Consider the following 25867-nt stretch of genomic DNA (forward strand, 5'->3'; position numbering starts at 1 on the left):
TTTTAGTGATAATAAAATTCAGTCTTCTCTGAATGTGTATCAATCTTGTTGAAATCCGAGTATATTCCTTTGTGGTGTTCTCAGTGTCAAAGTGTTGAATGGCTTCCAGCAAGTCGGTGAGTTTGTTCTGACATGAATCCATATGTCCAGTGTCGGGTTCATTCCTGTCGGCTGTAGAGGCAAATTTAATTTCAATACCTGTCGTAATAGACTGCTCTTTTGCATTACTGTGCTGGGTATTATTTGTCCTATGAATGATGATAAGACCTATGTATATTAATTCGGTGATCTTTAACAGGTTTCTAGGTCAGGGATTTATTCACAAAACCTATCGTGCTATCGTGGAATCCTTTCAAAATTATATTGCGTTTTATCGAAGCAATTGTTTTCATCAACTTGTTCAAATAAAAGATATATATATATATATATATATATATATATATATATATATATATATATATATATATATATATATATATATATATATATATATTTCGGTTTTATAACATCTTACGGCGTTGTCCGATGCCTAATTTCCACGTCATTCGGTCATTCCACTGTCCTTCCGACAGCTCTATGGCACTCATAGCCTTCGATATTCCTTGCTTCCATGTCTTTTTGGGTCTTCCTCGCTTTCTACGGTTTTGAGGTATCCACTGCATCACTCTCTTGGGAATCCTGTCATCACTCATTCTTTGAACATGTCCGTACCAAATCAGCTGTTTCTGTTCAATATCTGTTGTTAGAGATCCGTCCACTCCTACTCGCCGTCTGACTTCCTCGTTTCGTACCCTGTCTCTTCGCGAAATACCCAAGGTGCGTCTGAAGGCGTCCATTTCTACCGCTTCTAGTTTTTTTCGGTTGGCCTCTGTTATTCTCCACGTTTCCGCGCCGTAAAGTAGACTACTTTTCACCATTGTCTCATATATTTGGATCTTGCGTTTCTTCTCCATTTCGGTACTCCAAAATATCCCGTTCAGGCATCCTATTATTCTTCTCGCCTGTGTTATGCGCTTTTTAATTTCCTTGTTATCTGTCCCAGTCGAATCAAATATTACCCCCAGGTAAGTATATTCATCACAGGCTTCTATTTCCTCGTTTTCTAGCTGTATGTTAGTAAGTTCTGCCCCAATCGGTAGGTATTTTGTTTTCCGCAAATTGAGTTCCAAACCCCACTGTTTATATTCATCTCTCAGTTTTTTGGCCATGTATTCAAGGTCTTCTTTATCGTTGGCCATGATGACCTGATCATCTGCGAATTGCAGTGTGTATATGCAGGTATCCCCTAGATCGATACCCATTCCGTTGCATTTTCTTTTCCACTGTCGCAAATCCCTCGCCACATAGATTTTAAACAATGTGGGGGAGATGCAGCAGCCTTGTCGTAGGCCTTTATTAACAAGGAAACTCTCAGACAATTTATTACCTATTTTGATTTGTGATGTTGATTCTTCGTAAAGGTTTTTCAGAGCTCTGATCAGGGTGTGGTTGATGTTGGTTTCCTGTAAGGTTTGAAACAATTTGTTGACAGGGACTGAATCATATGCCTTGTGTAAGTCAATTAACATAAGGTGTATCTCTTGATTAGTGCCAGTTTTCTTCTCAATAAGTTGTTTCAGAGAGAAAACATTATCTGTGCAGGTTCTACCGGCGCGAAAACTAGACTGCTCCTCCTCCTCCTGTTCTTGGTATTCGAGTTCTATAAGGTCGCGAGGAACTCGCCCATATAATCGACTCAGGGTACTGGTTACTGAAATACCCCTATAGTTAGCGCACTCCCTTTTGTCTCCTTTTTTGTGGATTGAGGATATAAAGGCGACTTTCCATTCTGCTGGTATTGGAGCGCCATTTAGAAATTCATTTATGCACCATGTCAATGACTCGAACAGTTTTTCTGAGCCGCATTTAATCAGTTCTCCCGGAATACCCTCCGGTCCCGGGGCTCGATTGTTCTTCATTTCAGCCGCAGCTTTTTTCGTTCTTGTTTTGTCAATGATAACATTTTCTCCTTCGACATTTACTTCCGTGGGTGATCTTGTCGTGTATTCACACCTATCTTCGGTGAGGAGCTTCTCATAATATTCTTTCCATTTGTTGAGTGGAATTAGCTGCAACCCAGGGGCAAATTTTTCCGGGGCCTTCACCCTGCTTATGAACTTCCATGATTCGGTACATTTCCTTCCTCCCAGATAAGAATTAATCTCCTGACATTTCTTGTCCCATATTTCTCTTTTTGCTGCGGTCACTTTTTGTCTGGTTATTCTTTTGATTTCCAGGTACGTGTCTCTGTCTTGTTGTTGTTTACTACAAAGCCATATTTTATAAGCGTTCTTTTTTTTCTCAATCAAGACATCTATTTCTCCATTCCACCATACTTTCTTGCTTTTAGTGCGGTGTTTTAGTCCAATGGCTTCTTCTGCTGCACTTTGGATACTGTCCACTATATTCCTGTATACTTCTCCAACAGAATTGTTTGGTGTTATATTCATTAATTTTTCATCTAGTCGTTTCTGGTATAGATGTTTTGTACTTTCAGTAAGCAAGCTCTCCAAGTTGTATCTTTTTGGTTCCGTTGTTATCATAACATTCATTGTTTTGTTTTCTTGGTTGGTGTCTGAATGAGAATATTATCTTGGCCTTAACCATGTAATGATCCGACCCACATGTTATTCCTCTATACGCTCGTACGTCATTAACTTGGAGGGTTGTCTGTTGTCTTACTATGACATAGTCTATCACTGATTTCAGATTTCTGGTTGGTTGAGTCCAGGTGTAGGTATGGATGTCTTTGTGTTTGTAAAAGCCATTTGTAATCTTCAGAAGACGGCTTTCGCATATTTCTATCAGTCTATCGCCATTATCGTTTTGGCTTAATTCTCCATGTGGGCCGACCACGTTATTATTTGTTTTTCGTCCGACTCTACCGTTGAAATCTCCAAGAATTATGATCTCTCGTGTGTTTCCTATCTTTGTAATTTCTTCATTCATTTTTGCGAAAAAATCATCTTTCCTAGCATAGGGCTCGTCATCTGAGATGGCATATATTCCAAGAACAGTGACCGGTCTCTGATTTATGTTGAGATTGACTCTGATTATATTCTCGTCAACAGCTTCATAGTCCGTGATTTTATTCTGATGTCTTTTATGTATCATAATGGATACCCCCCTCTTTGCTCTCTCATGTTTTGCAACTCCAGTGAAAACATGTATATAATCGTTAATTATCTGAGTGCCATTTCCTTTTCTCTTGGTCTCAGTCAGAGCTACGATATCCACAAATAAAAGATTTTGACAAAAATATCAATACAGAACTTTGCCCATAATGTCTGTTTTAAAACGTTTAAATGAAATAAATTGTCAAAAAAACATATTTTCAAAAATTTGTTTAGTATAGTTTGGTTCAGCTGGGGGTCCCCTTGGGCCGGGGCCCTCGGCGATCGCCGACCTGGCCAGACCGGGCCTGTATATAAGAGTTACTGTCAGCTGAGGTATGTATATGTGTGAGAAATGGCCAGAACAAGTCACGCATATCAATAACGTGAAGTTCGGGAGGTATTTTCTCTACACTGTATGCTTGGAAATGCCTATTGAAACCGAAACATACAACTTTCTTGTATAATAAAATAAAATTGTTATTGTTTGACAAGACATGTTCGGTGCAAGCAAAAACTGGTTCTCTAAATAAATCCCGATCACTTTGAAAAATAACTCCTTTTTTGTATGTTTTTCCATTGATTTTTAGCCAGTTAACAGCAAAATAGTTTTCATACCCTGTATTGTGGATGTAATTCTCAATTGTTAAACAGTTCTTCAACTTTGGGCCTATGTCAATTTCATCAACTATTCCTTTTAGTAAGAGAAATCTATATGATAATTTCAGTTGATGCTTAATGGATATTGACAGTGGTAGATTTATTCGAGACGACACAGTATTGCAATACTGTTTACTAACCTTATGGAAAGCGTCGAATCTGATAGAGGACATTTTTGACAGAGGCCCAATATTTCTTATTACTCTGGAATAATGCAACATAAAATGAAATTTTGGTGTGAGAGCAGCATTAAATAAATACATATATAACCGGTGGTGTTCACGTATCAGGTGGTCTAAATAAAGTAATTCATCTTCGTTAGAAGCAGTTTTAGAAATTAGGTTGATTATGTCATAGAGGTTTAAATACAGCAACCACTCGTCGTCGTGACCTTCGACAAGATCCCAAACAATAAGACTGAAATATGAAACGAAAGCATGCATTTCTGCAGCATACATAATTATTAATTCTTTGTCAATTTGATTTTGTGGTATTGGAGGTATCTTATTTCCTATATTTGTATAGGAATGGTTAAAATAATTGATTCTGTGATTCAAAGTTTCAAGGGAAAAAAATTTTTGTTGATAAGATATTTCACAATTTTACCCAAATCATATCTGCAGACACCTTCGTAAATATCATGCATTATATCCATAGATATATTTTCAGTATTCTGGAAATAGGGCAATTCATTCCATATGCAATTAGTATTAACCCCATGAGTTCTTTCTGCAACATGCTGATTATAATTTGTTCTGTTTCTTAATACATTCACGTCTTCTATAATCATGGTTCTCGTTTCTTCTTTATGACATAAACATACACTGCAGAAATGGTTCGAAGAGAAGCTTTCATGCAATCCAAGAATTGAAATTAATCCCGAGATTGTCCCCTAAAATAACCGGTACTACGAAATATACCTGTTGTCCGCAAATTTCAATTCCCTTCGACTCTAAGTACTTAAGTTCTTCTACAAAAGGTCTGAAGTCACGATCGTTTCCAAAGGTTATTCTATCAGACGAATAGAATAAGCCCCATAAAAAAATGTTCTCCAACCTTGCAGAATATTTTTGTTCTAAGCAAGCAAAGGAAATGTAAATCCCTCCCAACTTATGAACTCCTGCTTGTGTCCCTAGGGCATTTCCCGTTTCAAAATCGTCATAATATAAGAGTAAGGGTAATATTATTTTTCCAATATATTTTTGTTTCAAGGATTTCCATAACTGTGAATTAAATATACTACTGTATAAATCATCTTTTTTTTCTTCTTTCTCTATCGTCTGTAACATATAATTTAAAACCCCAGGGGCTTATTTAGAATGGATTTCAACGGAACAATCATACCCTCACACTTTCGGATTACCATTGTATATGAATTTTTGCTGAGAAAACCTTTACTCTCCGGTAAATGCCCAATTAAAAATTTATCGGGCTTGAAATAGAGACCAAGTTTATTCAATAATTTGAAGCGTTTGTACTCAGAGCAGTGGAAAGAAATAATTCATCAGGAAGTATTGAAATGATATCTTTGAAATGTTCATTATTTGAAATATTTCCATCCAAAGCGCCTAATAGATTAATTTTGCCGGACAAAATAGAAAACACATCTTTAAATAAAATAGCAATGATGTTAAAGACATATTGAATGAGAGACCTATTGACCACAGGTGTACTATACAATTTAGTTCCGAAAGTTAATACTTTAATTTTAAGTTCTTCTTTAAGAGTTTGCTGACGTGTTTGAGGTTGAGTTTCCTCAAAAGTTTCAATTTTTAATTCTTGATGGTCTGTTTCATTCATATTTATGTTTAATCCTGCTGCTTCCCTACTACAACCAATGGATGAATTTGCGAGAACACCTTTTTCTTCACTGAATCACTGATGTGATATGATTGCATATGCTTTTTCAGAGAAGAAAGATAACTGAATATTCTGGAACAGGAAATATAACCGCAGTTAAAACTGGTACAGTATCTATGGACAGAAGTCTTGTGAGCTATAAAACTGTAGATATTTACAAAGGGCCTTCCGCAGTGCTTGCATTTCATTTTAAAAAAAATATAATCGAGATTAAAATTTGGAGAACCAGTTTTCGTGTACAATAAGAATAATTAATTAGGTTCACTAATCTATTGTATCTGGTTTGCAATATTCAAAATATTCGGTATTTTGTCATATGGAGTTTCAAGTTTGTACAGGGTGGGCAAATAAGCGAGGTAAGCGGCTATATTTCAGAATCCACTCATCGTAGAGACTCGCGGTAAAAAATTTTACCACTAAATTGTACAAGAGAACACACTGGAAATTGTTTTGGAGTTTATACCTCTACCGCTAGAAGGCGTAATAGCTACCGTCGAGTAGAAAAATGAATTTTACTCGAAAATGTTTCATATGACTATCATCACTGTAATCCTTGGAAAATTCTCTATTTTTTTGAATTGTCACTTTCGATTTTTCGACATCAAATAAGGGTGGTGAAAGGGAAAAATCTGACTGATTGAAACGCCTGAAACTTCAGTTTAGCTCAACATTTTTTGAGCAAATTGATCTCGTCTGAAAGATAATATCTTGTTGATTGAGGACAAAATATAGTCATGATAAATTTGTTTTTGTTGCTTTCGATAGGGGGCGCTAAGTCAGAAGTTCATTGTTTTGTTCATTTTACTCCGAAATTTCAAATGTAATGGTAGGATTTTTTTAACAAAAACAGAAATTCCATCAAATTTGAATGACAACACCTGAAGGTCGCAAAGAAATAATTTCATGCGTTCTGAAGTTATGGCCGAAAAAAGATATTCTTCAACTGATGCACTGCGAAAATTCAAATTGTGTTTTAAGTTCTAACAGAAACAGAAATCCCATCAAATTTGTATGAAAAAACCAAAAGGTCGCAAAGCGATAGCTTCAGGCGTTCTGGAGTTATAGCCGAAAAAAGATATTCTTCAACTGATGCACTGAAAAACCAAATTGTGTCTTCTTTCGGCCATAACTCCAGAACGCCTGAAGCTATCGCTTTGCGACCTTTGGTTTTTTTCATAAAAATTTGATGGGATTTCTGTTTCTGTTAGAACTTAACACACAATTCGATTTTTCGCAGTGCATCAGTTGAAGAATATCTTCTTTCGGCCATAACTTCAGAACGCATGAAATTATCGCATTGCGACCTTCAGGTGTTTTCATGCAAATTTGATGGAATTTCTGTTTCTGTTAAGAAAATCCTATCATTACATTTGAAATTTCGGAGTAAAATGAACAAAACAATGAACTTATGATTTAGCGCCCCCTATCGAAAGAAGCAAAAACAAATTTATCATGACTTCATTTTGTCCTCAATCAACAAGATATTATCTTTCAGACGAGATCTAATTTGCTCAAAAATGTTGAGCCAAACTGAAGTTACAGGCGTTTCAATCAGTCAGATTTCTCCCTTTCACCCACCCTTATTTGATGTTGTAAAATCAAAAGTGACAATTCAAGAATATAGAGAATTTTTCAAGGATTACAGTCATGATATTTTTTCTTCAACTTCATATGAAACATTTTCGAGTAAAATTCATTTTTATACTCGACGGTAGCTATTACGCCCCCTAGCGGTAGAGGTATGAACTTCAAAATAATTTCCAGTGTGTTCTCTTGTACACTTAAGTGGTAAAATTTTTTACCGCAAGTCTCTACAATGAGTGGATCCTGAGATATAGCCGCTTCTCTCGCTTATTTGCCCACCCTGTACATAGTTGGATGAACATCCATATGTTCACATTCAAAAGGGTATTTTAAGTTTAAGACATGCATCAGTTGAAAACGCACATCTATACCCTTAAGTACCGAACACACTTTATAAAATATCTATCTCATCACAACTCACATATATCTGTTCAATATTATGATGAGACGATCCCTGAAGAATTAAAAAGGGGAGCAGAGGTAGGTTGTACTCAGCAAGAAACCGTTTCCTTTTCTCCTTTGCTTCTTCAACTTCTGATGCAAGCTGAAACAAATTTTCGGAATCATATTAGTCTTGATTATAATCATATATTTGAAAAAAATTACAAAATTCATAAAAGTTTATTATTTCATAAGGAGGAATAGTGTCATGTGAAGCCTGCGTTTGAAGGCGAGCCATCAAAAGTCACTTCTCCTCGAATGAATATTATTTTTTTCATACGTTTGGGTATTCATTAAAACCAGAAGATTAACGTTAGAATTCATATTCACGATCATAATAATTGAGTTGGACATTTAAAAAAAAAAGTATTGATATTAGTGTTGGGACTACTCGAGCGAATAATGACTCGAGTACTCGATCATGAAAATAACTGATACCACTTGATCTTCAAAAAAACCTCTCGAGTATTTTTGTAACTGACAAAACTACTCCAGTAATTGATACTGAAAAACCGCTCGAGTACTTTTGTAACTGAAGCATATTTTTTAATGATTTAATGTATCAAATATTATAGAATATAGTTCTGATATGAATTCAGAACTAAAACAATAATTGATAAAAACATTTCGCCATGCTACAATCATTTATCAATAACCCAGAACGAGCAATTTTTAGTTTTATAGGTTGCCATGCTAAATGAGAAACATCTTCTAGGTCGTGGCTTAAGAATTCATCTTATGAATTGATTGGGTGGGTGCCTTGAATTGTTATTAAGTTGAAAATCATTTTTTATATATGAGAACAACAACTTATAATTTTGTAATATGTTTTTTCAGGTAAAATAAATGTATCATAACGGTTCCTTGGAGAGATAAGGCGATGCAGATCCATAATTTTCAAGATCTGGAGGACTATCAAGAACTAAGAAGAGGAAGAGCTCAATACTGATACTTTTCAATATCGTGGATATTGGATGATTGGATGAGTGAATGTTCTCCTTAGTGGAGAGTGAGAAAGCCGACTGCGAAGAGGTTCTTCCTCATGCGCTGATAGGCTGAAGTCGGACCATTTTTTAAATCATTTATTGTAATAATATATTTTGAACAGCAATAAAAACTTAATGACTACAATTTTTCATCGACTCTCTTTTATTTAATTGCCTCTATTATCTGGAAACAATTTTTTGAAAGATTTAACTATTATCAAATTGATAGGTGAGTTAAACTAAATTAGCTAGAAGCAATACAAAATTAAAGAATGTAATTTAATGAACATAACTGATTTAAACAATAAAATTGTTTTTTAAAAATATTTTTCATTCTACTATTAATAATATTCATACTTAGAATTTTGGTTGTCGAGAGCCATAGTAATAAAATAGAACAACAGAAATAGGTCACTACTAAGCAGTATACTTTCATTTTGAACCTTTGAATAGTTATATTTAAGAAGTAGTCTAAATTGAATTGGATATCCCAACCAAACATTTAACCATCTTCACTCAATAATAATATACACTGTGTCCTTAAAGTATGGAACAAATTCATTTTTAGCCAAACAGAAGATTTTAAGAAATAATCCTAAAACACGTCGATTTTTTATTTTAATTTACCGTATTTTGAAATAATAATCTAATATACAGGGTGAATTACTTTCGAGTCATGACGTCACCGTTATTTTTTTTTAATGGAATTTTCCGTTTACTCTGTACTGAGCTGATTCCAAAAATGTATCACATGTTGATTCCAATTGGTACAGGGTGGACAAAAATACAATAGTTTTGCGTGTGCTTATAAAGTAACGCGGAACATTTTTTTTAGTTAAATTAACAATATTATCTGAAAAACTTATTGTGTAGCGGCAATTGGTTTGAATGTAACACACTGTAGTTTGTTACATTTTTAGGTTAATAAAAATGAGCTATTTCTAAACATGTTTTTGTGAGTATAAATTAAACAGGAACTTTATGTAAATGTATATTCTATACATATATAAAGTAACTCCAACCACGATATCAGGTTTCCTCTAGAAACGAAAATTTTGTATAACAGATAGTAACTATCAAAACAATAAAGAACTGTTGAGAATAGAAGTGCTAGATTCCTATGTAAGGGGTAGTATTTTCCAAATACAGATTTTGTGAGGAACATAATTTTTGTATTACAAACGAAGAACTATTGAGAGCCAAAAAATTGTGATTTTCAGAGGATGTAGCTGCTAACTTCGCAATTTAGAGGTGTAATTTTTTCATTGTAGGTTTTAGACAATGAGAGTGCTAACATCGGGGTTTTATTTTTAAATTGAAGCTTAGGTTACAAACAAAATTTTTTTGCACCCAAGCGGAATGCGATATCTTTCTACCGTAAACTTTGAGGTACAAACGAGAATTTTGGTGATACAAATAGTTACCAACGAATGCAGAAAATAAATTCTTCATTTTCGAAAAAGAGGGTGTTAACTTCGCATTCTAGGAGTGATATTTTTTCATTATATGTTAGGTTACAAAGAAAAATATTTGTGTTACAAACAGTTACTAACGATGTTCTTTCAAACTAAATTTGTGTTTTCGAGAAAAATCGGAAAAATCGAAAAAAAAAACGTGTAGTTGGCACCCCAGCGGAATGCGGTATATTTCTACCAGTATCCTTGAGGTAGAAACTAACGAGGTACTAACGATTGCAAAAAAAATTTTTATTTTCGAAAAAGTGGGTGCTAATTTCAGATACACGTTAACATTTAGTGACAATTGCATTTCCGAGCTTTTGTCTATATTATGCCTTGTCCCTGAGGAAGTAGTAAAGGAATTTCAATAGGAAAGGATAATGATTTTTTAGAAGTCTCTGATCAATTATAATCATGAGGAATTGATCTAATTGATTTGCTGATAAAATATTCAGTTTCGTCCATTGCAGCATTCTGCGATTCTTCCATATTTTTGCATGCTTGTGATTCCTCCATATTCGAATGTTCATGATCATTTTGAGATTCGTTGTTCAATCTTGCAGGATTGCACTGCGGATCAGATCGCTTAGAAATTCTTCTCGTGTGTGCCTTGCAAAAGAAAACGTCTGCGGAGGGAGAGAACTGTGACAGTCCGGATCATAGATAAGTAGATATCTATATATATATATATATATATATATATATATATATATATATATATATATATATATATATATATATATATATCTATATAGATATATAGAACGGATCGTTCAACAACTGTACGTCATTGCGCTTTAATTGCCAGATTCATGCGTGCCTTGTCAATAATCCTAAAGAATTAAAAAATACCTACCTAGTAATTCATCAAAGTGTCTTGTTTCTTTATATGTATATTAGTTATTGATATTATTATTAGTATTAATCCTGAAGAATACAAAAAATTTATTTTTAAATGAATCACAACTGTTGTTTATACCTCTACCTAGCAATTCATCAGTGAAGTACTGATTCGCAAGTAATTCTTGAAATCCTCCATGTCGAATCATTTTGTCGAAGTTCTCTTAGTGACGACATGTGCCCGTATTCATTTCTATCTTGAACCCATTGCTTCACCCATTAGGGTCTACGATTTTTTTATTTCTTTTGCGTTTTTATAACATACCCATACCCATTAAGGCCAAATCTCTTTTCTTCGGCATTTTGAAAACGACAAAACCTCTCGTCAGGTCGTCAGGATTGTATACACGTATAAAATATCTAACCCTCCGTCCAATTCCCTCGAACTTTGAGAGAATTTGCCACTAATTGACAAATCTTCTCTGTCACATATCAGATATTATGTTGATATTATGAAAGACGAGATATGTAAATGCAGAATGAAATATATGATCGATCGGTGACCGACCAGATCGGCGGTAGTGGAATGGTATATCTGGACTGCGGATCAGATCGCTTAGAAATTCTTCTCGTGTGTGCCTCGCTAATAGCATCAACCTAAACCATTATACAACTCATATTTTGAATGGTTCTTGTCCAATGCCATTTTAATAGGATTGCAAAGTATTTAATTCTTACCAAATATTATGGATTGTTGAAATAGTTTACCAAAAGAGAGAAATACATATCTAAGATAAATAAGATAACAAGAAGAAATGTCGTGAAATACTTCCACCATATTGAGTTATGTTCAAGCTGAAGTCTTTTTATTGAATAAATGAAGAATTTTTGAAAATCCATCTCTACAGACACACAGATAGATATTCCAGTAGGTATGTTTTTAATCCAGTGTCTGAATCTTAGGCCCGGTGCACACATCCGACTTTTGCAGTTACGACACCCGTTGCGGTGTCGTACCTATTCAATGCACACTACATACTACACCGGCGTGGTTGCGGTGCCGGATCAATTCAATGCTCACTAGTTTCCCATTCAGCATCGTGAATGTAATACTTTCTGGACTTATTTGATTATAGTATTTGTTGGATCATAAAAATTTAAAACTTTTTCAGTTTTTCATGATTTCTACGAAACTGTCACTCATATGATCTTGAAATCTCTAGCTGTTTCAAAAATTGAATTTAAATTTTTATCAATAAGAGTTTGAATGAGACACTTTATTACTTTCGCAATAACTATAGACAATGATAAAATCGTTCGGAAGAAAATATATAGGCTACCAGCGGACTCACCGATCATGAGAAATAGAGATGAATTGTTGAAAATCCTGTTGAGAACAACATACTACTACTCAATAAATTTTTCTGATGACATCATCTCATTTCAGTTTCTTCAATGAAGAACTCGATATCCAATTCCCTCTCTACCATTGTGCGAACTCACGACAAAAGTCGTATGTGTGCACAGGTCAATATAGAAAAGAGTACTGAGAGATCGTATTTACGACTGCGGCCCAGTTGCGGCCTAGAGGGACATGCTACCAAAAAACGACCGCATGATGGCAGTTACGACGTCGCAACGGCACGGCGGGTATTGTGCATGCTCCCATTTGATTCTTTGTACCACAGGCCGCAAGTACGACACAGCAACGGTGTCGTAACTACAAAAGTCGGATGTGTGCACCGGGCCTTAAACCGATCGTTGGATAGTAAATGTAGAATTTCCAGCGAGAATACAAGCGAACAAATTGTTGTGTAGAGTTAATTTTCATCTCCACTTAATGAAATATTTTATTTTTCCCATGGTAGCTGATGAAAATCTATTATTTCTAGGATGAGAACAAGCGGAAGCAATGGCTAGATTCTGTTGGGAAATAGCTACCTATTGGTGCATTCATTTGCTCAAAGCATTTTCCCATTCGGTCCATTGGTGGTCTGAAATTATTGAAGTATGCCAAACCAGCATTCATGTAAGTATTCACTGTATTCAGTATAATAGAAATTAGAATTTGAGGGTTTTGAAAATGATACCCCTTCTTGGAAGCCCATCATACAAATGAGAGGATACATATTGATTTACAGCATATTAATACATTGATATAGATTTATAGAGTGACAAATTCTAATGTCTTCTGTATTCAATTATTGAAGGGGGATTTTATTGTTTTCGGTTCGGCTCAAGCATGACAATGCCCCTTCACAAATCAGTTGGTGATTGGATTCTTGGAAAGCTATTCTGAAATTAATGTGTACAGAAGATATACAGGTCTCTAGTATTGAAATGAAAATATGTAAAAAAATTCTTTGACCTAGGTGTAGATAAGTTTACTTATAAACTTTCGAATTTTATTTTTAATTAAGAAAGAATCAATGATAGTATATTCTGAAAAAGTTGCAGAATGGGCTCCAATTCCAACACGAATGCGAAATTCAAAAACGAGCGACCAAGGAGCGAGTTTTGGAACGCACGAGTGTTGGAATTGCCTTCTGCAACGAGTATTAGACGATATTTTCTCTATTTCAGTCAAATTTTGTGAAATATTGTCGAAATTCAATGAAAAATTGAGATAATACATTCTAGTGACATTTCTATTGTATCTTGGCAGTTGATGTGACTGTTGAGAAAATTGACAGATTACGGAATTTCATTTTGAATCGTACGTTTCGGATTTTGAAATAATTTATAATTAAGCATTAAACTCGTCAATTATGTCTGACGAAATTGATTTAACACCAACAGAATTAAGAGAAATTGCGAATATAATGTTGCAAATCATTTCACTTAATCCAAATTTTATTTTCTTGACAATTTGACATGTGTTGAATTTTGATAGGATTGGAAGTCAGTATAGACAACTACAAACCGAAAAATATAACTGAAAACGATGCTGTAATGAGTTCAACACAGCACTGTTTTTAGAAGTGTAATGAACTCATTACGATACTGAAATAGAGAAAGAGTATTATTATTTCATTTTCAATGATGTCTAAAATATTTTTGATCATATTCCGATTTTGGAGTCAATTCAGCATAAATTCTTCAGGTTCCTTGCGTCTAAGATGGGCAATAGATTTTCTTATACTGAACATTTTCAGTTCAGTTTGCTTTGTCTGTGGACTTAAAGTCTATTAAATCCCTTCATATATATCATGATGTTTATTTTATTAAAAAAGCACTAATGGGTCTTATAAATTGCGAGGGTGTTCTCGAGCTTTTGGCTAAAAGGGAGGTTCCTCATGAGCTTGGATGTGCAAGACAGCTTATTGAGCGTGGAACTCATAGAAATTATATTTATGGCTCAGCCATTTTTAGGTTAAAGAGAAAGTGGAACAAAATTGTTGATCCCACAGCTAAGCTACATACTAATAATTTGAGAATGTTCAAGAAAGAGCTAAGGTCGATTGTTAATCGTTATTTCTAATGAAAATCTATTTTACTGATGCTAAATTTTTGTGTTCTTATATTTGCATGAAACTGTTCTTCATTTCATATTGCTGTATTTGTGTTATCAAATTTGTAATTTGTTAGTGTACTGGAATTTTTCTTTCTCTAATTCTGTGGTTATTCCGTTCATTCTTCCACATCTTGTAGAACAAAATAGTGCGAGAATATATCAGAAACGCACAGTTTTCATGGTTATATTTTATTATTCTATGTTGGCACTCCGAACTTTCCGCCACGGCTTTATCTGTCAATTCATCAATTTGCCTTAAAGAAATCAGTTCTGCCAACCAACATTTTTCAATGCAAAAATCACTAAGATATATTTATGGAAATATTTCATTAATTTCAATGAAAATGCAATGAAATAGAGAAAATAATGTATAATACTCGTACAGAAGGCTCATTCTACCACTCGTTCATTCCAAAACTCGCCACTTCGTGGCTCGTTTTTGAATTTTGAACTCGTGGAAGAATATCAATGCCTTCTGCACTTGTATTATAAATAACTATTATGTATAATTTTGTAAAAAGGATCTTTGATAGAATCATTGGTTGACATTGAATAAATAAATAAATAAATATTTGCCCCTGATTTTCACTATGAAAATTGAAAGGCTTTTTATGAGAACAAAATTAGTTGAAGCAACAATTTTTTTCGAAAATTTTTCTTGAAAGACAAGTATGGGTGAAGAAATAATAAGAATAATAAGTAATGAATTAGAATCTCAAAAACTATAGAAAAATTGCTATCTCATTTACACCATTTGTTCATTCACAGGATTGAGATTCTGGTCTTTTTTACAGATTATACTGGGTGTTACATTCAGAAAAATCAAATTAAATATGTCTGAACAAAATTCGAAATAATTCAGAGAGCTTCTCAGGATTATTAGAGGATATTGGATGGGAAAAAACATGCTGCAGTAAGAGTACCAATTGTCAAGTTTGGATTTCTATCAATAAAAATAAATGTAGGTATTTCATACTATTCAATTACAAGCGAAAAGTTGAAGACTTGAAAGCAAAAAAATGGCCCATACTAAAAAAAATTAAAATCAACCAACAATTATACATGAGAAACAGAAGGATCAACAAATCTATTGTAGTAAATATTAAAAAAGAGCTGGTAGACTCAAAAAAAATGATAATTTCATCGAAGATCTACCAGTATCACAACAATAGATGATAAGAACTTGTTGTATGTCAAGTCAATGTAAAAAAAACAGGAAAAAAAATAGTATATTGATGAAAATCAAGAGTACAAAACTCTATAACCATATGAGAGAAAATAAAATCCGACCTTTACCGTCCCCAAGTACACTCTCAAGGTGAGTAAAGATCTCCACTTAAAAATTCCAACTGAAATAATACATATTCTAATTGATTTTACTTCCATTCTCAATCTCAAATTTCATTTGAAATTATTCAACTCATTTGATTTACACTGGTTGAGTACAGCACAATCATAATTAGGTATTATTTTCTGAAATTTCTCGAAACCAATCAGTATACACTGTATTATCATTTTGAATAAACGTTAATATTAACTATTCTACAGACCATGCGTAATCTATACACTGGGATACATTTATTGGGTTTTCAAGACCTATTTTGGCCTTATCAAAATTTATGAAAAAATATATTATTTTCACATTATATGATGATATTCAAATATGAGTTTCAAGTTGAGGTGATAAAACTGAAAACAATGTGGGAAATCACATATACAGGGTGATTCACCAAGATGGCCTATTAGACGTTTATGGAAAACTAATCATAATCTTTCTCCCTGAAATATTTTCAGATCTCTATAACTTCCGTTTATACCGTAAACAAGACTACTACTTCCTTATTTCAAATAGCACACCCAGTATACTATTGTATCATTAGATAGTTTTTTTGACGACAATTTCGGCAATATGCCATACCTTGGGTAAAAACTCGACGGTTCATGAGTTATTGAGATGAGATTGAAAGAAGTGGTGATGGGGACATTTTTTTGAATATTTCGGCAGAAAATTTGCTTTTCGAAAAACCCTTCATCATTTTTGATTCTGCAAATGCATAGTATTTATTATAAACCTGTTCGCGGTTTGGACTAAAAATGTACAGGGTGTATCAGGAGATCATGAATTTGGACAACTTAAATTCATCAAAACTGAAGATTTTTAGATTAGAACCTATATTTTTTATTATTTCAATCGATTGTGCGTATGAAAAGAGTGGTAGTTACTTCAACAAACCCTATACCTGAAATGAATACTTTGTGAGTTATCGAAGAAGAATTTCAAATAAGAAAAAACCGCAATTTCTAACAGAAAGAAACTAAAATTCGATGTTTGGATAACTAAATTTTCCATGTGATTTACAATGTAAAATTTAGTTATCTAAACATTGAATTTTAGTTTCTTTTAGTGTTTTCCGGAAGTCACAGACTACTCCACACAGTTTGGAATTGCGGTTTTTCCTCATTTAAAGTTATCACTCAATAACTCTTGAATTATTCATTTCAGGTATAGGGTTTGGGTACGTAGATATGATTAAAAATATAGGTTCTTATTTGAAAATCTTGAGTTTTGATGAAATTGAATTATCCACGTTCATGATCTTCTGATAAACACCCTGTACATTCTTCGTCCAAACCACGAACAGGTTCATAATAGTACATATTCACAGATTCGTAAATAATAAGGGTATTTTCTAAAAAACATTTCCCATCGGCACCATTCTTTCATAAGAATCCAATAACTCATAAACCGATGAGTTTTTACCAAGGTATGGCATATTGCTGAAATTTTCATCAGAAAAGATATCTAATTATGCAATCATAGACTGGGTGTGCCATTTGAAATAAGAAAGTAGTAGTCTGTTTCTCTAATTCTGTGGTTATTCCGTTCATTCTTCCACATCTTGTAGAACAAAATCGTGCGAGAATATATCAGAAACGCACAGTTTTCATGGTTATATTTTATTATTCTATGTTGGTACTCCGAACTTTCCGCCACGGCTTTATCTGTCAATTCATCAATTTGCCTTAAAGAAATCAGTTCTGCCAACCAACATTTTTCAATGCAAAAATCACTAAAATATATTTATGGAAATATTTCATTAATTTCAATGAAAATGCAATGAAATAGAGAAAATAATGTATAATACTCGTACAGAAGGCTCATTCTACCACTCGTTCATTCCAAAACTCGCCACTTCGTGGCTCGTTTTTGAATTTTGAACTCGTGGAAGAATATCAATGCCTTCTGCACTTGTATTATAAATAACTATTCTGGTATAACCGGAAGTTGTAGAGATCTGAAAATATTTTAGGGAGAAAGATCATTGTCTCAAACCACAACATGCCAATTTTCAGCACAAAGTTCTGCTTAGTTCTCCATAAACGTCTAATAGGCCATCGCGGTGTATACTACACTTTAATTACAGTATGCTTCCAACATACAGATATTTTATAGTTTCAATATCAAATGACACAATTCTTCTAGGTACATCAGAAATATTTCCATTTTGAAGGAAAAAACTAAATATATGAAGAAAAAACATAGATGTCTTCTTGTTGATGAATGCAAGATTTCAAAAACAAACAGAAATTGAAAAAAGCACCATGAAATTTGTTGGATTCTTCGATTTGGGAGATTATACTCCTAAGGAAATGGAAAAGAATCTTGGAGACCATCCTTGGTCATAATGTTTCAACCATTCGCTGGTCATGGTCTTCAAGCATTGGCTTGTTTTCTAAGTGGAGGTGATGTGACGGGGGAAATTTTGGCCAGGATAATGTTGCCGTGTGTCATCATCAGTGAAAATGATGGTCTCTACATAGATGTTATCATAACCAGTGATGGAGCCAGATGAAACCGCCAGTGGAAACACCTAAGTGTATAAAATAGCCTACAATCATGGATACCACTCGTAAACTACTAATGTGTTCCGATTTTCCTTACCTCATCAGATGTTTGAGGAATACTTCAATGAACAGAAAAAAAAAGATTAGGGTATGACTGATAAAATCAAGTTAATTATATTATGTTTCCATTAATATTTTTTTTCAGAATTCTGAAGGTTGGGTTATGTTTTCCTATGTCGAAGAACTGTTTCAGCATGAATTCATCAAAGAATTTAAGATGGCATTCAAATTGATGGCAAGCCATATTTACTCTTATAAACAAGAAGAGAAGATGAACACAAGGCTTGCATTCCAGGTAAAATAAAACTTGAAGTATCCTCCCAAATGAGTTCCACCTAAATTATAAATATAGAATGTGGACTTTAATTCACGTGTATGAATCGATACAATCTAGATTTGGTTTATGTATATTCAAAAAAGTTTCTTCACTGATTCTCCAAACTCACACAAGCTCTAAGCTTCTGAGAGGTCTCACAGACGCCTGGAAGAGTCGGAATAGAAAAACATAAAGAATGAGTTTTATTGAAGAAAAGTTAACATTTGATATTTCGTCATTTTTATACATTATTTATATTCATTTATATACAGCAACACAACTGCACTAGTTTTGGAAGTATATCAATAAAAGCATAATCAAATAATGATAATACTATTATTTTCTGCAAGAAAATAAATAGGATTTTTGATATAATGAATACATCAAAACCTGATAATGAGCTGAAGCTTGATTCTCAAGAATATGAGGTGATTATACTAAATAAATGGTATCCATATACGAAGAGCCTCTTTTTGAACAAATATGGATTGAAATAATTCAGTATCATTTTTATTGGCTAATGAATGTAGACACTCAGAATGCCAACGAGGTGGACATTTTGTGACCTCAATTATATCTTATAATTTGGCATTCCCGAGTTACAAAAGTAGGGGAATAATTTCTTCAACTATTTGCTAATGAGGTCATTCATTGGATCTGATATGATGAAAAATATTGAAACGACCTGATATATGACATATTTAAATTGCAATTGAATTAATTACAGGATCTTGATACAGGTCGAAGAAGAATTTCGTGGATGAAAAACCTAAGGACTTGGTATTCGACAACAACAACATCGCTCTTCAGATCGGCTGTCGACAAAGTTAAAATAGCCAGGATGATTGCCAACACCCGGACCGGATAGGCACTTAAAGAAGAAGAAGATGATATAATCTTGGTGTGTTTAGATTCCTGGAAGCAATGTTGTCCTGAAGATTTTTTTTATCAGAATCTACGTTTGAAGGGTTTAAAGCAACTTTACTTGTACACTAGACCTTACAAAATATTTATTTACTCTTGGTTTCAAATACTTGATGACATCAAGACTGAACCAAGATCATTTCGAGGTGATTATGTTACTGTAATATATATTACAGCACTAATTTGGGACGATGAGAGCAGAAGGTGGATGCAATACTCATCCTGAATCAATACAAGTTGGACAAATATTTCGCCTGATGTCCCTCTAATCGTTGGTTTTACCCAGGGGAAGAAATGTTAGGGGGGAAATGCTGAAATCCCTGCTACATATTGGAGACCTGAAAAAAAAAGCAGAAATTTGTTTTTGACTTGAAATAGGAAAAATCATCTATGAAATCGAAGAGGACCTCGTAGAAATTGATGAAGGATATGATTCTGCCTGAAAAAAATGAAAAGGACCACCAAATGTGAAGAATGTGGAGAAACAATATTGGGGAGGGACATTTTTTTTCGAAATGATTTATTGAATAAAACCCACAAGTACAAAAAAAATTACATTCACAATCCTCTAAACAGTACCCTAAACTGGTATCGAGGATAGTAGATACAGAATTCCATTGAAATTAACCAGTGCCTTTGTTAGTAAATAGAATCTTATTTCTTACATACACACCTGATGCTTGAGGAATCGCAGTTCCACATCAAGACAAATTTCAGAAATGCCAACTTAACATTCTATTGAAAAAGCGGACAAAATCACATTACACCAACTCTAAGTATTCTCTTATTTTTTGATCAGAAAATTTACCAATTGAACTGACAGATTTTATGGAAGTAGGTAATTGATTAAATATTTTTGAAGCTTGTGCTATTGGGTTATTCAGCCCTTTTTGACTTTTTACTTTTGTCTCTTTTGATGTGTTCTTGTTTCATAACTATGAATATCTTTCGTAAATTTATACTCTATATTGCACTTGTGTATTTTATTTATGATTTTAAAAATTAATTTACATTGTCCTTATTCTAATATTTCCTTCAAATTTGGTATTTGCAAATCAGAGTAAAGTTGTGTAGTATTTGTTAATCGATCATAATTAAACAACACTTTAATAAATTTATTTTGTAACGTTTGTATTTTTTTGAAGTATGTTTTCCCACATGTTCCCCAAATCGGTATTATAATCTAGATTATGGAGTCAACGTGGCTTTTCCAGCTCAAATTTGTATCCAACATCAGACCCAAGTACCTCGCCTCACAGACTTCTTGAAGTTCAATATTATTTATGCTTAACTTTAGACTCGTAACTTTAATGAAAATGAAAAGTTCAATTATTTTATAAAATATAAAAACGGGATTTTTAGCATATCCATAAAAAAATGATAAGCTTCCTTTATGATGTTGGAGTCCATATTTTTGGGAGGAAACTTACTCACAAGAAATTGTCTTTCTGAAATTATAGGCAAATTGTCAGATTTTTCTCCCAAAAACATCTTGGGTTATGAACATCATAAGGAAGATTCATCAAGAGAGACACTGAGGGCAGATTTAGTTTCTAGATTGTGTATATGCTATGCTTAAGAAAGAAAGAAGCAATTAGGTACTATATATCAAAATACATTTTAATTATATCAATTTTTTGAGAAAAAAACCCCTATAAATCAATTCAGTTTTGCAGCATAATAGATTTGTCACTACTATAAGCGTATAAGGACCGTTTCAGTCAATTTCTGTGATGTGTTGAATTTCCTGACTGCTCTAACATTGAGAGATCCTGTTTTCTTAATAACCGATAGTGTGTATGTGAAAATAGGACAATATCATCTTTTGGTTTTTATGAAGAAGCTGCCACGGGTGGGGAAAAAAGAATCCCTCATCTTCTGGTATTCAACGATTAGATGTCAAATTTCTAGAAGTTATTTGCGGAACTCAAATTTCTGCGCAAAAAAATAAAGTAACAGCTCCACAATTGAGAGATTTTTGGTGTGATCAACTAGCCATTACTTTTGAATAGTTGTGTACTGTATATATTCCCTATAAATTTATTTTGGTCAAATATCCATAAAAAAACAACTACTTTCTTGGCTGATGCTAAGATCTATGTATATAGAGTTACGTTTTTCGTATAGAAAACCTTGTTTGAAAGAAAAACATTTTATATCGAATACAATGATTGTCCTATATTGAATGTTCTCAATCTAAAGGATTAATAAAGATTATTATTATATTATTATTATATTATTACTAGTACGCCCATAGATCTACCTTGTAGGTAGATCAATATATCCTGTAGATCTACCTAATAGGTAGATCAATGTTGCCCATAGATCTACCTTGTAGGTAGATCAATGTTGCCCACAGATCTACCTTGTAGGTAGATCAATGTTGCCCATAGATCTACCTTGTAGGTAGATCAATATAGCCCATAGATCTACGTTTTAGGTTGATCAATATAGCTCATAGATCTACTTTTTAATTCATTCATAAATACTCCCATATCTTCTGTAAAATCGATATCGCACTGAGATAAAGCGAGATACTAAGGATTCATGAATATACGCGTGAGTAACGCGCATCTTGTATGTAATTTGAGGATGGGAATAATATCGAATAATTCCTATCAAGTGACAATCAACTCGACCCTTTATAAACTGTATATTCACATGAAACATCCTGTATATAAAATTCTTGTTGAAACACATAGAAGAAGCTTAAAATGCCAATCAATATGTCTGATAAGTTAATGAATTATGCATTGTAAAAATAAGTAAAAGCTATAATCTCAATTTTCAGATTTCATAATTCAGAAATGGCTAATTGCCACTAAATTGTACACCCAGTATAATTTTAAATCAATTATAATATATTTCCTCACAAACTATGAAAAAAAAACCTGAAGCTTATAATCCGATGGTTCAATATTTCACATTTCTGCATAAAAATCTAATTGGTACTCGAAAATAATACACCCTGTATATGATCGTCAGTCGCTTACTGTATACCTTCAACAATTATGCAAAAAAAAAAAAAATAACCAGGATCTAAGATCTCAACTATCAGATTTCAACAGGTTTCAGTTATCCAGAGTCGTCCAATTGGAACTCGGAAATTGTGCACTCTGTATAAAAAATATTCATCGCACGTATATCTTCGCAAATTATGCAAGAGAAAACAAATCTAAAGCTCTCATTCCAATTTTCAGATTTCATAAGGTCTCGATTTTCCAGAAATGTATAATTGGCGCTTGAAAATTGTACACCCTGTATATAATCGTCAATCCCCACCTGTATACCTTCAAGAATTATGCAATTGAATGATAACCTATAGAGCTAACATGACAACTATAAGAAAAGTTTTCAGTTCTCCAGAGACATCTCGGAAAATGTACACTCTGTATAAACGTTATTCATCGCACGTATATCTTCGCAAATTATGTGAGAGAAATCTAACTTGAAATTTCAATTTTCAGATTTCATAAGTTTTCAATTTTACAGAAAAGCATAATTGGCGCTCGAAAATTGTACACCCTGTATAATATGGAAATGTAGGAATCCCTTTCATTTTAAAATTTCAAATCGGTCAATTTATCGAAAAACCTCCAATAGGCAACTTGAAAAAAAAACAATGTATAATCGTTATTCTTATATGTACTTTGAAAATCGGAGAAACATAATTATATGTGTATACTACGAAATCATTCACACAATAGACTAAACAAAAAATTGATCCATTTCAATAATCCGAAGCATTCACCGCCAAATAATATAAAAATTAATAACTGGCGAAAAAATAAGAAAAAAAAATTATCACCTGCTGCATGATTTGAACTCGCAACCCATAGAGACCTCAGTTTGTACGACTGCATCCCTAACGACCAGGCCACAATGCCTTTGCATAATTAGGTGCATTTGTGCTCCTTATAGGAATAATGTCACAATAACTGGTGACAGAGATTCTATAAGTTGATGAATTTTCATGAATTTCGTTTAAAAAATCGTTAAATATGAAGGAAATCGAATTAAAATATCTCTACCTACCAGTTTTTTTCGCCTCAAATCCTGATATCTTTCCAAAATGATATATTTACCTTGACAATTCACATGAAACGGAATGCTTCAAGATTTGACCAATTTCCATGAAAATATCAACAAAACGCAAAAATACCATCATGAAAGGGCGGTACATACAGGTGCAGTCTATTATTTCCTCAAATTTCTCGTTAAAAACTTTTCAAATAACCAAATGACTCCTGTAGAGGCTTCTGGCAAACCAAGCTTTCCACCGACACAAAACGATTCCGCTTGAAAATATCATAAAACATACATGGAAAAAGGGATATAAATCGCATCTGATTCATCTTTTCTTGCATATTTCCTCTCGATTCGTCCAAATTTCAACATTTCCATTAAAATATCATCTGACGTTTCCCATTTTCATTCTGTATTTCTTCTTCTTCTTTCAAGGTTACCCTTATTGGAAGGGCAATTTGGGCTCGACCGGAGGTCATGTACCCAGTCACTATATTACTATTTCTCCCCTTGTTCCCAAGGATGGAAAGGATATTTAACGTACACAGGGCTAGAACATCACATACATAATGTCAGTTACACACAAACTTACATTCGATTGACTACAATTTCAACCCTGAAGCTTTTAAAAAACTAGTTAAACACTCTATAATCTTAATCGACTGGCTAAAAACGACATCGTTCACACTAATTGGGCATTCCATTCCCAATTGTGTTAATTTATAGTATAATATATCACAGTTTACCCTGTTCAGCTGACAATTAAACAGTATATGTACTATATCTCCGTATTCTGCACACTGACAATTAGGACTATCGTATACTTTTATTTTAAATAAATGTTCCGGAGACAGGCAATGATTGGAACGCAATCGCATCATCGTTGATACACTGTATTTGTCAAATTCAGAGTCAAACAAAAAACATTTTCGAATTGGCGTGAACTTTTTATCTCTGTTTCTCATATGTGTGTACGTCTTCCCCTTTGAAACTCCCACATCATTCCATTCTTTTATCCACTGATTCTCTAAACTTCTCTGCAATATATTCCTTACATCGTTTTGATCTCCCCTATATTTGCTAGTTTTGTTCTTTTCCGAAGCACCTTTTTTTGCTAGAATATCTGCCCGTTCGTTCCCTATTATGCCCGAATGACTTGGTATCCAAACACAGACGATGTATAAATCTAATAATGCAGCTTTGTGAAGATATTTTTTAACGTTAATAGAAATTATGTTTGTATTTGATGACATTTTCCATTCCCTTAGACATGTTATGGCACTTAATGAATCGGAAAATATTACACAGAATTTTCGTTTTTTCTTTATTATTATGTTTATTGCTTTGCATATTGCCATCATTTCTGCGGAAAATATTGACCAATGACCTGGGAGATTGGCGGAGTATTCTATATTCAGAGAATCTGAATATATTCCTATACCTACTGATTTTGTTTCCAAATTTACTGACGCATATGTGTATACGTGATCGTATCCGATATATTCCTGATTTTTGAGATTATTGAAGTCTGCTGGGGCTGTCTTGGAATATTTTTGTATTTCCGAGATGTGACAATTTACTTTATGTGCGTGATCTATATAATTTAGTTCAAAGAATGGCAGATGTGATGATCCATATATCCAGCGAGATTTGGTTTTTACTAAATAATAAGCTTTAATAAAGGCTGGTGTATACTTGTTGTTCCAATATCCTCTAAAAAACGCTATATTTTCTATTTCTGTCAGTACGGTATTGTTTTCAAATCTAAAGCTTTTACATATAAATTTTTGTGCCAATGACTTTCTACGTGTTTCCAATGATGTTTCTCCGCATTCTGCCATCAAAATATTAATTGGTGTTGATTTCATAAAACTACCCACCGCTCTTAGAGCTTGATGTTGAACTGTATCTAATTTATTGAGAATTTTTCTGGAGCATCCACCATAAATTATGGACCCGAAATCAAGATAAGGTCTGATAAGTGACTTGTAAATTATTAAAAGTGTTTTTGGGTGCGCACCCCACCAGGTTCTACATAGACTCCTCAAAATATTTACTCCCTTTAAGGCTTTTGAACACATTATTTCTGTATGTTTTGTCCACGATAGATTTTTGTCCAATGTAACACCTAAATATTTTATTTCTTGTTTCCATTGTATCGGTTCATTATTTATTTTGAAACATGGAATTATGGGTGAATG

The 25867-nt window shown here is 33.5% G+C and overlaps 1 protein-coding gene across 2 annotated transcripts; it reads left to right on the plus strand.

The window, feature by feature from the left end:
• The first annotated feature begins 12871 nt into the window (after positions 1-12871).
• On the plus strand, positions 12872-20788 carry LOC123671622. 2 transcript variants are annotated; one of them, XR_006746135.1, is made up of 5 exons: positions 12872-13009; positions 15289-15812; positions 17979-18488; positions 18546-18695; positions 19444-20788. XR_006746135.1 is itself a non-coding variant. In XM_045605588.1 (3 exons), exons 1-3 carry the CDS (start codon positions 18393-18395, stop codon positions 19582-19584), a joined length of 387 nt encoding a protein of 128 aa, XP_045461544.1. In that variant the 5' UTR covers positions 17801-18392; the 3' UTR covers positions 19585-20783. The 2 variants fall into 2 exon arrangements, 1 of the variants encoding a protein (XP_045461544.1); XM_045605588.1 differs by lacking the exons at positions 12872-13009; positions 15289-15812 and having other exon boundaries at positions 17801-18488; positions 19444-20783.
• Positions 20789-25867: the final 5079 nt, after the last annotated feature.

The sequence above is a fragment of the Harmonia axyridis genome, chromosome 1 (genome assembly GCF_914767665.1).
Source record: "Harmonia axyridis chromosome 1, icHarAxyr1.1, whole genome shotgun sequence".
NCBI lineage: Eukaryota > Metazoa > Arthropoda > Insecta > Coleoptera > Coccinellidae > Harmonia > Harmonia axyridis.

Coding starts and splice junctions, on each gene's coding strand:
- LOC123671622 (XM_045605588.1), top strand. CDS start 18,393: ATGGATACCACTCGTAAACTACTAATGTGTTCCGATTTTCCTTACCTC. Junction 18,489..18,545: donor ACAGAAAAAAAAAGATTAGG/GTATGACTGATA, acceptor ATTTTTTTTCAG/AATTCTGAAGGTTGGGTTAT. Junction 18,696..19,443: donor ACACAAGGCTTGCATTCCAG/GTAAAATAAAAC, acceptor AATTAATTACAG/GATCTTGATACAGGTCGAAG.